At 47.6% G+C, this 14,901-nt stretch overlaps 1 protein-coding gene across 6 annotated transcripts in view; it reads right to left on the bottom strand.

The window, feature by feature from the left end:
• LOC112573563 overlaps window positions 1-3,455 on the bottom strand; it is a 115,566-nt gene extending 112,111 nt beyond the window's left edge. For all 6 annotated transcript variants that reach the window (XM_025254045.1, XM_025254044.1, XM_025254049.1 and 3 more), the window contains exon 1: window positions 2,234-3,455. In XM_025254045.1, the coding sequence (XP_025109830.1) occupies window positions 2,234-2,344 (111 nt within the window). In that variant the 5' untranslated portion in view covers window positions 2,345-3,455. The remainder of the gene's footprint in view (window positions 1-2,233) is intronic.
• Window positions 3,456-14,901: the final 11,446 nt, after the last annotated feature.

The following is a 14,901-nucleotide window of genomic DNA, read 5'->3' as shown; positions in this document are numbered from 1 at the left end:
CACCTGCTCAGTGCTGATCAATAGTCAAAGTGTAACAACACCACCACCACCACCACAACGACGACCACCACCACCACAACCACAACCACAACCACCACAACTTTCTTCTCTCTCAACACTCCTCGCCGCCATCCTCCCTCATTTCTGGGGGTAAAAAGCAGGGTGTACATTGCCGGATATGTCCAGAGAGAGAGAGAGCGAGACAAAACGCTGAATTTTTATTACGATCCCACCGATCTATCACACAAAGTTATATATATATATATTTAAAAACAACAGAAATCGCCCGTGTTAAATGTAAACAACATTTTATATGCCTCCCATCCACTAGAGCATAAGTAATCTTATCTTGCTCGCCATAACATGGCATCATATATAAGGTGCTGCTGATAATGTAGTAGCAATGTATATTTGTAGGAGTAGAAGCGGGTACACAATGGCTGTTATAACAGTTGAGTATATATTTCATGTGCGAGAGATTCGTACTACTGTCATCATTCTTTTTGTTTTGTTATCAAGTCTTCCTGTGCCTGTCTAGCAGGACAACTACTCAAGGCACGGCATGGAGGAACCAACAAACTCCTCCACCCTCAGCCTTGTGGGTAACGGTAACTCGTGGACACCGCAGGTAACGCCTTGGAGTGTACCAGGTACTTCCGGTCTGCGATAGGTAATATTTCCCAGGTTTGTGATAAGACGATATTTTTCTGGTCTTCATGCGAAAGTTTAATATCAAGTGATCAGAAAATCACGGAAGGGAGAGAGGGAGGGAAGTTATAGGAGATGGAGATTGGGAGAAACTCCGACAGTTGTTTGCCGACAATAAACGACAAAAACAAAAGAAAGCTCTCTCAGACTTTTCATGGCCGCCTGACGCCGACAGCGTGTTGTCCAGTCTGCTCCACACAAGTCTATACTCGCTTACACTAGTTTACACTAGCAGACTCACGAACATATAAAGTGTCCGGAGCTGCACAAGTGTAGGCAGCACTCCCCCACACACCAACTTTCCCACACTCCCCCACACTCCCTCACACACACACACACACACACGCACGCGCGCGCACACACACACACACGCACGCACGCACTCTGAATTCGATCGACGACAGATTGCGAGATCGCACACCATTAGTGTGTATCGGACAACAGATGTCAATCGGTCATTGATATGTGGTTTTAGTTTAGCGAGGGCGGCTTTACCTGCTGGCAGGACGTCCACGTCCTACACTCAGCTCTGTGCGGCTTCTCCATCAGCCACAAACTCGATGGAACGCCCACTTGACCACAAGTCAATATATTTATACATGGCGGAATATGTTTATGAAAGAACGAATAAAGCTTGAAGGAGAACGAATGAAGGAGACGATGACAGAGGCAGAGACAACGACAATAACAATCTAGACATGCAGTCAGGACAAGGAAGGAGGAGAACCACAGAACCGCAGACACTGGACTGTGGTGAGTGGTTCAATGGGAAGGGTCAGCACCACAACTCCTACAGGAGAAGGAAATGGTTCTTTTCTGATTGTTAAGGTAGGAGCAGACGACGCGACTCAAGACTCAGAGACTCGTTACAGACAATTTGTGGAATGTTGTTATTGTTTCTAGACAGTTTGACTTATGTAACAGAACTCAGATTATCTTCCTGGAAGCAAACTGACCGACATGTTGACGTCAGTCCTAGGAACTCACAGAACAGACACGTGCTTCCAAAGCCAGACATATGTCAAATATCAGTAAGTATCGCACTTATACTAGTATAGTGTCGCTGTGACGTAGTATAAGTATAGCTGTGACGTATAGTATCACTGTGAGATATAGTATAGTAAGAAATCTTGGCAGAATCATGGCTACAACATAGGACGTATGTGAATATAAACTGGCACGTGTGGGTGTGTGCGGGTGTTCGGGGGTGAGTGTGTATGTGTGTAGGGTGGGTGGATGTCATGGAGTGTATGTGTGTGTCTGTGTTTGAGGGGAAGCCGTGGAGGTAAGGTCCGGTGGCTACAAATGCTTGAAAATAAACTGGAAAGCTACTGCGTAGAATATGATGGAATGACTGGAAATGAAGTGGTAGACACACACACACACACAGACATACATGCTCACCCTCTCGCACATACACAAATACATACATAAAGAGAAAGAGAGAGAGAGACTGGTTAACAGACAAAGATGTAAGGAATTATTTTTTCAAGAGTGGCGGAAACTTTGATCGAAAGCGACATACCTTGCACCCTGTGACTGTATGATGGGCCAGCTCCACCCGGGCAAAGTTGCCCTTGCCCAGGGTGTGCCCCTCCATGGCGTAACGCCCAATACACTGAATCTTTCGCCCCATGACCAATGCACTGAACTCCTCCTGCTGCTGCTGCTGCTGCGCTGCCACTACTGGTACTTCCACACGTCACACCGTTGCCAGCCGCCGCGGGTCTTCATCGTCAGCGTCGTGGTCGTCTTCATCATGATGGTTGTCGCAACAGTTGTCCGGAGGTACATGATTGTAGGACACAGCTTTTTACGCGCGGACCCACCCGGCCGCGCTGAAGAGAACTGGGGTAGAGGAGGCCAAACCCCGCGCAGCCACAGTCGGGACCGTTGGCGCTGCCATGATGGCGATACAAGGCGGCTGCCGTCGCTGGCGTGGTAGTGGTGTTGTAGTATTGTCAGTGGTGGTGGTGGTAGGGGTGGCGGTGGAAACGGCGATAGCGGTGAAGTCGTCGGCTCACAACAACACACACATATCCACACGTGCACACGCACACACACGCGCGCGCATCCACGCACACACAACTTCCCGCCTGAAGGCTCGCCTCCTTCGGTGCTCCTCGGCGTCGGCCTCGCTAGCGTCGTCACACGCAGCGAAATCCAACGCACACGTCGACGACGACGCCAAAAGGGACGAGCGTGGCAGACGAGGCACCCTGCTTCTTCACCATTTTTCTTGCCTGGAGACACGCATCGACTCGCCCAGCCTGCCGCTGCCTGCAAACTTTTGAATCCGCCAACCTGTTGTAGCGGTCTGTGGTGTGCTCGTGAGTCCGCTGCCAGCATCCGACAGCCCTCACAGTCGGCCAGGGGCTGACAACTCGCCAACCTCTCGTGCTTGTTCTCTCCCTCTCTCCGTCCTCCGCCCAGTCTCTCAATGGCCTCGCGGTCTTCCTCCACAGGTCGGGCGTGCCCGGCTATTGGTCGATGCTGGCTAAATTATACAGCTGGATGGAATTTCATTAAGGTCACAGTTCGGTGCTGGAATTTTCACAGAAGACGTCACGCCATGCCACAGACAGCAGTTATCCACCCCTGCCAGTTCTCGCACCTCCTCCTGTATTGTCTTCTGAAATAACGGACAGATCGACTTGAGCGATGATGTTATCGTCACCACGCTCTTTCTTCTAGTCGCCCGGTATCGAGCTGGCAGGGTTGAGCAAAGAAGCCCACTCCCCCAGCTGCATATGTTGTGTTGGATGGAAGAACAGCTGGCATATGGGACAGGATCATAGGACAGAGATGGTGTTGGGGGTGGGATGTGTGTCGGTGAGGGGCAGGGGGAGTTGGGAGGGTGACTGTGCTGGAATGGAGGCCACTTTGTGTGCTTTCTGTTTTGAATAATGTCGTTACGAATGCTGACAAGATGCTAATGAGTCCTGCTGGTTGACTTGCAACTGAGTATTATTCTACAGTCAACTACCCCGAGGGTTCGGAAATATTTCCTTTTTTTTTTTATTTCATTCTTTCCATTATTTTTGTCTTTATTCCATTTCTCTCAGTAAACCTCTCTCTGTCTCACAAACACACACGAACCGATACAGTCGTACAACGAGTGCACAAGCGTACGAACACACTGTGCACTCAGCCCGTATAGAGCACGTGATAGTTTCGTCACCATGGCGACGCCAATCTGGCCTAGCAGAGATCGATGCGCGAGACATTGATCAGACCGCCCGCGACGCACGGCGCGCGCGTGTGTGTGTCGGGGAGGACAAGGCAACGAACACACGGCCCGTGGAACGCAGACGACGTCGCTGGCAGACGCAAACCTCCGGGCCCACGTCACGAGGGCGAGGAGGAGGAGGGCGAGGAGAGGGCGGACAGGGACCGTTGCTCACTGGGCGGTCAGCCGCGAAAATCCACCTGCACGCGATTGGTCCAACGGATCCTCGATGAACGATAACCAGGAGTTAAGCACTCCACCAGACTCCGAGGAACAAGATTCCTTGATGACGTTTCCGATAACTCCTCGGCTTACATCTCCGACAGCCTCAATGAATTTCCTGATGTGAGAAGTGTCGAAGCGTCTCTGCGGTATTTCATTTGAAACTAGTCGAGGAAGTTGACGAGAAAAGCGGTTAACTTCCTCGCCAGCGGGCGTTTCTTTGCGAGATTAAAGTGTTTGTGAAAGCTCTGCAAAAGGCTTAATATTTAAATAGCAAAGGAAGGAAGAACGAACAGGAAGGGAAGGAGACATCCCATTGACCACACAGTTGCTATCTTTCATTCTCGGCGATTGAATTCGTGGCATACTTATGATGGGCTCACTGTGCTTCGCTGGTTTCGCATCAACTTTGCTGTGAATGAGGGAAGGATGTAAGACAAACGGAAGCCTTCTCCCCAAAAATAATTCACCACCCACCCTGAATAAAAAAAAAAGAGGTTAAGAAGGGAGGGAATTCCGTGCATATGAAAAGGTCCACCCGGACGTTACATCATTTCCAGACAGCTGCACCAGCGGGAGGAAGCAGCGCCCTCATGTTCCAGTCGGTCCTGTTGCTGTCGATCGATCACCGCCAATCGAGTGGTGGCGATTGGGAATCGGAAATGACGTCATCTCGTCTGCCCAAGTGTGCTCAGCCTGTTGATTGTTAAGCTTCACGATCTCTGGTTTCTCGGCTTCTGTCGATGCTTGGGAAATGTGTTTGGCGGCCAGTGCGCATGCGTGCAGACAACAGGGAACAAAGGAACTGTTTAGTGTCTTGTTACACAGTGTTACAACTGTAATTAAAATGGATAGTCAGACCATCTGTCTGTCTCTCTGTGTTTACTTGTTTGTGTGCAAATGCATGAGAGACTGACAGGGGGAGGGAGAGAACGAGTGAGCAAGTGGACGATGAGCTAGAAGGAGGGGAGACGAATGTCTACATCTTTCTTAGAAGGAAAAATTCCCGCCTGCACTTTGTTAACAGGTGTGAGAAACAAAGACTCACGATCACACACACTTACACACATTTATCAATGTCTCCACACACAAACACAAACACTTTGTCCATCTTTTCAGTCAGGAAAACTCTGTATATCTGCCAACAGATGTCTCAGAATGTTCCAGTCGCCTTTCCATCGTCGTCAGACAGCAGTAACCCTTGACTCTAATAGTCTGTGGCCTAGCAACCCTCGTCAGACATCTGCAAAGCGCTCAAGATGCCTAGGAGTGACGTCCTCGCCAACACGTCACGCAAACACGTCACTGAGCCGGACACTTGACGAGGACAAGAGCCGTGAGAGGCGCCACGCACCCAGTGACGTGTGGACAGGCTCGATGACTCTTGCAGGAGACTTACAGATGCTTTGCCTCGAGACCTGCAAAGAAATATTTTTTAAAAAAATTATTAAAAAAAAACTACTAAACGTTTCAGATGAAGGTAAATATCCAACCCTCCACGTGCTGGAGAGCTCTCAACGTCTTGACTACGTCGTTGAAACGTGTCCGCTACTACGTGTTGCTAGGTGCCGCGAGAGGACGGGACTGGAGTGAAACAGATCACCTCTCCAGGTGTGAGTGGGTGTCTTCCACTTCTTTGCACCTGAGTCGGTGACGCTCTGGTCATCTTCCTCACCTGCAGTCGTGGGTGACTGGGTGAAAGACCTTCGCCAGGGAGGGACAGGAGGTGCTTTGAGCTGAGCGTCCCCCCCCTTTTTGCATCCTACCACCTCTCCCACGTCATTACCACCACCACCACCACCACCACTACCACCACCACCACCACCACCACCACCACCACCACCACCACCACCACGCTGATAACGATCTTGGCTTTTGCGCCTTGTCCTCTGGTCTGTACCCTGTTTATTTTTGATTCCTTTGAGAGAAGAGGATTAGCGAGGGTCGAAAACTGTTTTCATTCACACGGCCGGCGACTGTCTGTGACAAACAAAGTGCGTCGCTCGCGAAGATGAACAGGTAGGATGTGATATTTTCAAGGTGGATGTTACGTCTGATTGTTGACAAGACCTTCTTTTTTTTCTCTCTCTGCCTTTCTTCGCAGGAAATGAAGATGTTAATGTGCAGTCATGTTTGAAGGTGATCTATTTTACCGGCGGCAGACTCAGCGAAATGGGATATTTCATACAAAGGAGGAAATGTACTCCCGTTCCACCACCCCTAGTTCTCCGTTACACCCCCTCTACCCGTCTTCGTCACATTTCGATGTTTCCTTCTACCCGATCTACGTCGTTTAACCCTCCCTCTCTCTCTCTCCTCCCTTCACCCCCTCAGCTCCTCTCTTCCACCCGCCCAACCATCGCAGAATTGAATGAAATATTTTGCACTACTGGCTTCATGAACACCATAAACACAAAATGTGAAAGCTAATCCACCTGAAAGTGATTATGGTCAAGTGTCACACACACTAAAACTCACAGGAATTAAGTTTTTACTATCGTGTAACCGAAAAGCCGGTACCTAATATTTTCTGTTACAAGCGCAGAACATTGACAGAGGTTTGGGTCGTCAAACATTAAAGTATACAGTGACAAAATATCTCCTCGAGAGGAACAGACGAGAAATTGATGTCATAAGAATGGATTGATTATGGTGGTCACGTGATGGGAGTGACACGCGCCGAACTCCAGTGAAGAAACAAGAACTTTCTCATATACAAAGAGATATTTTTTTCTCTAATTTTCTTGTAAATGAAATCTTTTTTCTCTTTTTTTCTTTTCTCTCTCTCACTGTCATACATACTTACCTCCCCTCCCTCTCTTACACTTCCACATGCGCACGCATACAGGTGCGCTGCCGGTGCAACCTGGCCCCATCGGGCACGCGCAGTTGGGTCGGTTGGCTGGTCGTCAGGGTTATTTACCTGTCTGCCCCTGTCATAAACCCCCCTATGTCACCTATTTACCGCCTAGGGTTTCCGAATGGCGTTGGTGCTTTTCTAAACAGCGATACCTCTGACGTCACAGGTGCTGCACACGTACCCGATGAAAGTCACCCAGAGGACGACGTGAGCGCCGCACGAGCCACCCACGTGCTGGGGCCCGCCGCACGCCACGCGTCCTCCAAACGCTTCAAAGATCCAAGCTTTGGGTTTGAATGAGTGAACCCATTGACAGCACCTGGCCGGCGTCTTCTGTCGAGCAGACGAGTCTACAGAACTGATTGACATTTTTTTTTTTTAATAACAAAAGCTCAAAGCGAGGTGCGCAGTTTTTGAAATTCGCTTTTTATTCAAAAATGTCCTCCAGGTGAACGGGAGGGAGTAACCAGGACATCTTTAATGTTCTTAATAGTGGAGGAGAGGGGGGAGAATATCTGCATTGTCGTTGGTTTTTTTTGTTTAGTTTTGGAGGAGGGATTTGTAGGTAGGGGGTGTGTGTGTGTCCTCTTCCCTGCCCTTTATTCCCTGTTTGTCACACCACGGGTACGTCGGTTACACTGGGTACGCAACGTGATACGTGAGTGTTGTTGTCGCAAACACAACCACTGCCTGTACAGGCCCTGAGTAAATGTGGTATAAGCTTATCAGATAACACTATCGTCAACAATCACATATCACAATATATATATGTAACAACCCTCACAACTTAGACACTGTACACTAGTATAATCCTCACAACTCACTCACCATGTGTAACCCAAAATGCTTAAAAGAAAATTCGACACAGTTCCTAGTCCAGTATTCTCAGTGCATGGCCCACAGCAATGCTCCTACAATCACACCTGTAATCACAGCACGGAAATTGTTTTAGAGAGGATAACTCGTCCCCAGTCCAGAAATAATTGTTTGTTGATGTTTGTGAGGGCTTGGCGTTCTTTGAATACAACAATAATCCAGAGCATCACCTCTGGGAGTTTATACAGGTACATCACCTGACATCACCTTTGAGGTTTGACACAGGTACATCACGTGACATCACCTCTGGGGTTTGAGACAGGTACATCACGTGACATCACCTCTGGGGGTTAGACGTGTTCCAAACAAACGCTCCAACGGTCTGGCAGGACATTCCCGTGTGTTTGGTGGGAGGATTTTATTCTCTATAAAATAATGTCTTTGATCAACACCCAGGTATAAGTATTCTCTAGTACCATCGGATGTTGAGCCCCGTCCACCGATGGTGTAGCTAACAGACCCTCCAAGGTACGTGATCTGTACGTAGCCCGTACTGATGACACCCGGCCACTTTATTATGGTCTAACTCACTTGTAGTCAATGGGGTATTTTAGTGAGTGTGTTTGTTTGTCAGTAAACATCTTACAATAATGCCATATACTTATTCCGTCAGTCGGTAGGTGTGTACAGTGCATGCTGGTCTCATCGTCACGTGGTTTTGTAAACAAACTCTGGATCATCAGCTTCTTCGGGACACGGTCCCATAGACACAATAGTACTTGTGAAAAACACTGTTAGCTTGTGAGCCCACAGTCTCTATCTTTCACACTCTCACACACTCCTTCTCTCTTATGCCGTCTCTCTATCACTAACTTCAAATTAATGAACAATAAAAAAATTATCATATGGATAATCACTTTAATAAGTCATACAAATAAGGATTCCAATGTCTGACTGAGTGACTGACTCCCTTGTTCATTGATTTGTGTATTCATTCATTTGTTCATTCATTCTTTCGTCGGTTCGTTTATATTTCTATAGCCACCGCGATCCCTCTTCCTGTCTGCAGTCGTTTATTCACAAACGCTTGCGTGCCATTTTCACGGGAGTGAGGGAAGAGCAGACAAGAGGGTAATTCAGGGCTTCTGTGGCCAGACAACCACTAAAGCCCGGGTTTGTCACCAGACAATCACCTAAGCCTGCGTTTGTCACCAAAAACCTGTGTTGAGCAGCGCCATCTGTATTGGTTATCGTCCTTTGTGTCCAGGAGCAGACGACTTCTTTACTTTCATTTGACTGAACTCGTTGTGAAATGTCAGACCGGAGGTCCTTCACCCCAAATACCTGACTGCCTTTCAGGTAAAAATCCATCCAGAAAATTAGTCCTTTAATTGTTATTTCTCACGGTTGTCAAATTTAGCCAAGATTTCTGTAAGTGGTCGACACAATGGCTGGAGGGTCTGAAGCAGATCGTGTATGGGAGGAGGAGGGCAAAGCAGGGCTGCAACGTGAGGTCTTGGGAGGGAACGGATGAGCTGATGTAATGCTGCTGTAATGCTATACGTACGTTGTTGTAACCCCTGGTCATAAAGTATGGCGTACCAGACATGCTGTCCTCTGTAGTTCCTCTTCCTCTTCTTCTCTTCTCTGAGCTGAGCGTTTCAACAACACAAGAACTTGACATAGGAGCAGATGTAAAAAAAAAAATCAGTCACCTTCTTTCTTCCTGAAAGATTATCGTTCAAAGAGTTTTCTGCTGTATTTTGGTCGCCTACTGCAAAAATTTTGTTTATCTGATATTTTGAAAACGAATAACTAACTTTCTTCAACCTGTGGAATCATACTGGACACGAGAAGTCCGCAACTTTACAAGAGACATTTGACGTGCAGAACGACGTAACGGGACGTAATGGGACGTGACTCTTGTGTACCTATCCCTGTCCCACATGGCGACGACGTAGTTCATGACTTCCTGTCTTCCCGTCTCCATGACAGCTTCACCGTTGCGCGCGTCACACGAGTACAGTAACCGTTTGTGCCATTCATCTCTGTCACCTGGTCAGACGAGTAGAGTAACAGTCCTCGCCATCCACCTCCACACCCTGGTCAGATGGTTGGAGGAACAGTCTCCCTGATAAATCACTGTCACTCTGGTCCGACGGGTGGAGTTGCAGTTACCACCCTCACGAAGGCAAGTGTGCCTGCGCATGCGCGAGATTGGGATCTGACGACTGATGGCTTCCAACGCCTGGTGGCCGAGACCCGGCGGTGACGGTCTTATTAGGGCGAGATGTGTGGCGCCTCCACACGTTTTTTTCACCAAGAACAAAGTTTATTTGTTCCTTGCGGGATGGTTACACCTGCAGCGAGGGATTCTGTTTCGCCTTCTAAGCCCACAAAAGTTCCGCCTCTCTTACAAAACTGATTCATGTCTGGCCAAGGCAAGGATCTTCTTTCCACCGACTCTTTTTGGTATTTCACTGGTGTAAGGTTAAAAACAGAAAAAAAGTGCTCGGTCTATTTTTCTTTTATTTATTTTAAATATGTTTCAGAATCAAAGTAATTAATGAATAAAGGTGTTTAAGCATATGATAAATATTTAAAATAGATTTTACTCTATGAAACCTGATCATTAGAGGTTTTCAATTACGAGAAAATGTTATAACGCTTGTCATACTTTAATGAAGTTAAAATTAAATTATCTGAGACAGATAAACAGGTTTGGAGGCTTAATTAAATGCGAGTGGCAAAATCAGCTTCAGCCCCGTGACCTTTCGGTTGTTGGGGGAGGAGGGGTGGCTTAGAGACTAAACTATTCTCGGGTGAGCATGTGTGAGCCTGTGTTTGTGGGGAATGGGTGGGTGAGGTGAAAACCCATAGAATGGCAACAATCACATGCAAATTATCTGCAGTCCACATTCCACTCACTGTCCGGCATGTATAGATGTGAGGAAGTGAATATGATCGATGTGTTGTGTGAGGAAGTGAAGGCTGATGACCATGTCATGGTGGTCCTGTCGCTGGGTGGCAGGTGGATTAGCCGCCGAGGAGTGTGACAAACACGGCAATAAAAGCAAGTCAGCGATGGCGACTTCATTTTCCTCCGCACGGTGCCACCCCGCTGTGGCGCCATCCACCCGTGACAGAAAAGTACAGCTATAAATCCGGGTACGCATCTCAAAACTCTTGTCAGCTCCAGCACACAACGATACCCCGATGTTACCCCGAGTTGACGAGAGGAGAAAACGCGATGCAGTGCTTTGTGAGTAGCTGTTCACTTGACAGCAAGTTACCGGGGTTGCGAGAGTGACCTGTGTGACCTATGACACCCCCAGACTAAAGTCATTTTCTTTTGTTCATTTACAATAGCAACTAACTTTACAAACATGTGTTTTTAATATTTTAATATTGAGTCCTCAAATAAATATCTAGTTCTTCTTCATTGAAAATTTTATCTGCAAGTTCGTATCAGTGTAAGTGCTTTTGATGTTCACGGGGTTATTAATGAGTGAATGCCATCAAAAAGCTGGTGATGACGGGTAGGACAGACGACATGCAACACTAACATCCAACACTAGCATCCGACACTAACATCCAACACTAACATCCAACACCTACACTGGCCTTGTTGGCGAACGTGAGTGTATTCCATGTCTGCTGACAAGGGTGACAACATTAATCAACATGTACTGAAAGAAAGAAAATATTGTCTTGAGGTCAGCAACATGTGTGTATACAGTGGCTGATATGCTCGTCTCGCTACTGGAACCAGCTTCCAGGCAAAGGGAGGCTACCTACGCCGAGTCTGGCACCGGCAGCAAGCTCTGACTTAGGTGCCCCTGCTTCAGCTGCTACTGTCTGTGCTTTGGTCAGTGAGTCTGTACTTTCAGTCTGCGGCAGACAGGAAGATGTATATGCAAAAGAAATGAGATGTTTGCATCGTATCTCTTTTATCTTCGTTTAAGAAGCCCACAGCCGCCTGCTGCTTGGTACTATGGACAGGTGCGTGTCAAATCAGTGAATGTACAGATGATAGAAAAACATTAAGAAAACATCCTGTAAATGAGATATCCTTGTCATTATGTATTAACATTGTATGATTCTAGAGGTTCGTCTATGTCTCTTATTGTAATAAATATAACAAATAATTTACTCATATGTATAAATCATATTATGCACATCAGATAGAATGAAATACAATAGTTTGACTGGTTGGTTGGTTTGGCGGGAAAGTGCTTCCATCCAGAGGTGATTTTGTACTATGTGCTGTTTTGTACCTTCTCCCTAGAAGGGAAAACCAAAATAATTGAAAAAAAACCTGGAGGCCCAGCACTGCGAATAGGAGTCACTGAGTGTCCAGAGACAAGACCCGAACCAAGGGCCTTTCTCTGCACAATGCAGAAAAACACATGCGAGTGTTGTGACCACTACACGAAAATTTCACAATGAGTCCAGAAAAAATTTAATTCTATTTTAAGTTTAAGATTAAATTTTATGATAAGTATAATGCGAGTGACTTATAAAGTGCACTTGTAAAGAGATAAATTAGGAAAGGTGCATGTCACTGAGGTAATTCGCAAAGGGCACGACAGGTCATGATACTATAAAGAGAGTGAATCATATTAAACAGATACTGTTGCTATAAAGTGGGTGGACAAGAAGAGGAGATGCAGGACCCATCAGTCTGGGCCAAATCAGCAGGTAGGTCGTTCAAATCCAGAAAAAAAGATAAGCCAGACACGAGATTCGAACTGTGCACATCCGTTTTCATTAGTCTTGTCGACAAGCGCTTTACTTCTGAGCCATCAGACCACCTTTCCTAGCAAAGATGGCTTCTTCGTGGAAATAAGGTAAGGAGGAGATGAGTGGACAGAACTGCTGCAAGAGGACGACAGGAATTTGTACCTGACACCTGTCTGCAGCTCACCTCCGACATACCTGCACAAGCTTCTCTGGACTGGGTCATCTGTCTCCCCCTGTCCCCCCAATTCCTCTTATTGCCCCCGCAAGGCACAGCAAGGAACGTACCTCAAACATTTTGTGGGAACACAAACCGTTCCACTTGTTGACGGTATGTTGTCTGGCTCTCTGGCTGTCACAGGTTTGACTCTGTGCCAGAGGCGGGCTGTAGGTTGTAACTGCCGCTGTGTACCTGACGTCATGTCGTCTGGCTCAATATTTGCTCGAACCCATCGCGAGCTGTCTCACCTGCCTGTCGAGCTGTCACGTGCTTTTTGACACCTGACAAATCAATCAATGGATACCTGGTGGCGACTTAAGCCGTTGTCTTACGATCATCAAGCACCACCCCCACAACCACCCTCCTCCTGCTCACACCTTCCTTCCTTCCTTCTCCATCTCACAGGTAACCTGGAACTGTTTACAGCTAATCATGTCAGTCATCACCTTCTGTCTTAACCCATTTAATTCAAACGCACGTCCTGTAAGCACTCATTTACGACCCGAAAGGGGTGTGGGGTACGGGTGGATCAAGAAGACGTTGTAACAGGTAATGGTGGTGGTAACTATCACCGACATACACACACCCGAACGTAACCTAGAAACGCCCGGGTAGCCTGTCTGAAGGAGTGTTAACACTGAGAGCAAATTTAGGGTGGGATTAAACTCCGAGAAGGCCCTTGGATTTCAGGGTTTAACTGTCAAGTTCTAAAGCGCATATCTGGTGGTCAACAGACACGGACCTGTGTCGGGTACAGCCGGGTGGCTAAAGGGCAAACACACGCGATCATGGAGATCGCGAACAGTGGAGTTAATGTCGGTCTCACTTACTGCATGTCTGTCCTCACACATCGTCTGTCCTCACTCATCGTCTGTCCTCACACATCGTCTGTCCTCACACATCGGTATACCCGCATCAAAGCAAGTCACGTTTGCCAGATACGGGTAGCAGGGCAGACGACAGTGCAGAATGAGATGGGAGGAGAGATCGGGGTAGCGATAGTGTTCAGGCGAGTCGGGTGAGGGTATCAGGATGCAGACGTTAAGATGGTTGTGCGTCAAAATTAGACCCGGGTGACCTGAGACGGGTGGCTGAGCCAGAATACAGACAGGAAGAGTATAGAAAGGTGTTGTGACCTTCAGACGCCATGAGGGGAGTACCTGTGGGGAATGCAGGGGAACAGAGGCGGGGATTAGCTGAGAATTGATAGGTGGCTTGTAGAAGACATCGCCCTGCATGCTGGGATTTACAAGACACTTGGTGACACATGACACATGGCTGTAACGCGTTTGTGGGAGAAACGAACATATATATATATACACGCATGCGCACAGAGGTATATAGATACCGATATATACATACAGCTATATACATACACACACCCTTCATGGTGAGAGGTGAGGTGGTAGGAAGGGATGCACTGAGGTTGCTGTAGTCCTGAGCTGTGCTCACCCTGCACGATTCTGTCTTGCCTGCTATCCTCCGCTGTTTAATCCAGGATTAGTGATCCCGCCACGACCTGGGGGTAAGCCTCTTTGGGTCTAACACTAGGTCTGCTTTCCAACAATCTGGGCAGGAGGGAGGGGAGGAGGATTGACTGATGGCAGTGACGTGCCACAACGGTGAAGTAGGTCAGTTTGCGAAGTCCAACAACAGCCGACGGGGGACGTGACAAGAAAAGTCTCGGCAAACGCGAGAGCGCCATAAAGTTAGCGAGGTGTCAAAAGGTGAGAAAGACAGTCGTCTGCCCCCTGCCTGGCCAGCCCTACACCTGTGTTGACTTTGTCGCCGTGACTGTTCGCACTGGCCCCGGATGTAGACTGTCTGTCCCCCCCTTCCTCAAGATTCCACTTATTCAGCTTGTTCAGTAGATATTGCTGACAGCTCGATATAGGGCAGGTCTGATTTTGTTCTTTATTCATCAATGATTATAATACTTATCCACCTTTCCTTTAGCCTCTCTGTCCAATATTCTCTCTGATTTCCAGAAAGTTGCACCTGGAAAGTAAGTCGAGACAATAACAATAAACATAATGGGACAAACGTGACGTCACGAAATCCCAGCAGCTCTTGCCCGCCGCTATAAATATTGTATGGAGGACATGT

This window comes from Pomacea canaliculata, linkage group LG10 (genome assembly GCF_003073045.1).
Source record: "Pomacea canaliculata isolate SZHN2017 linkage group LG10, ASM307304v1, whole genome shotgun sequence".
NCBI lineage: Eukaryota > Metazoa > Mollusca > Gastropoda > Architaenioglossa > Ampullariidae > Pomacea > Pomacea canaliculata.
The sequence above is the reverse complement of the archived record's forward strand: the minus strand, read 5'-3'. Positions and strand labels throughout refer to the sequence as shown.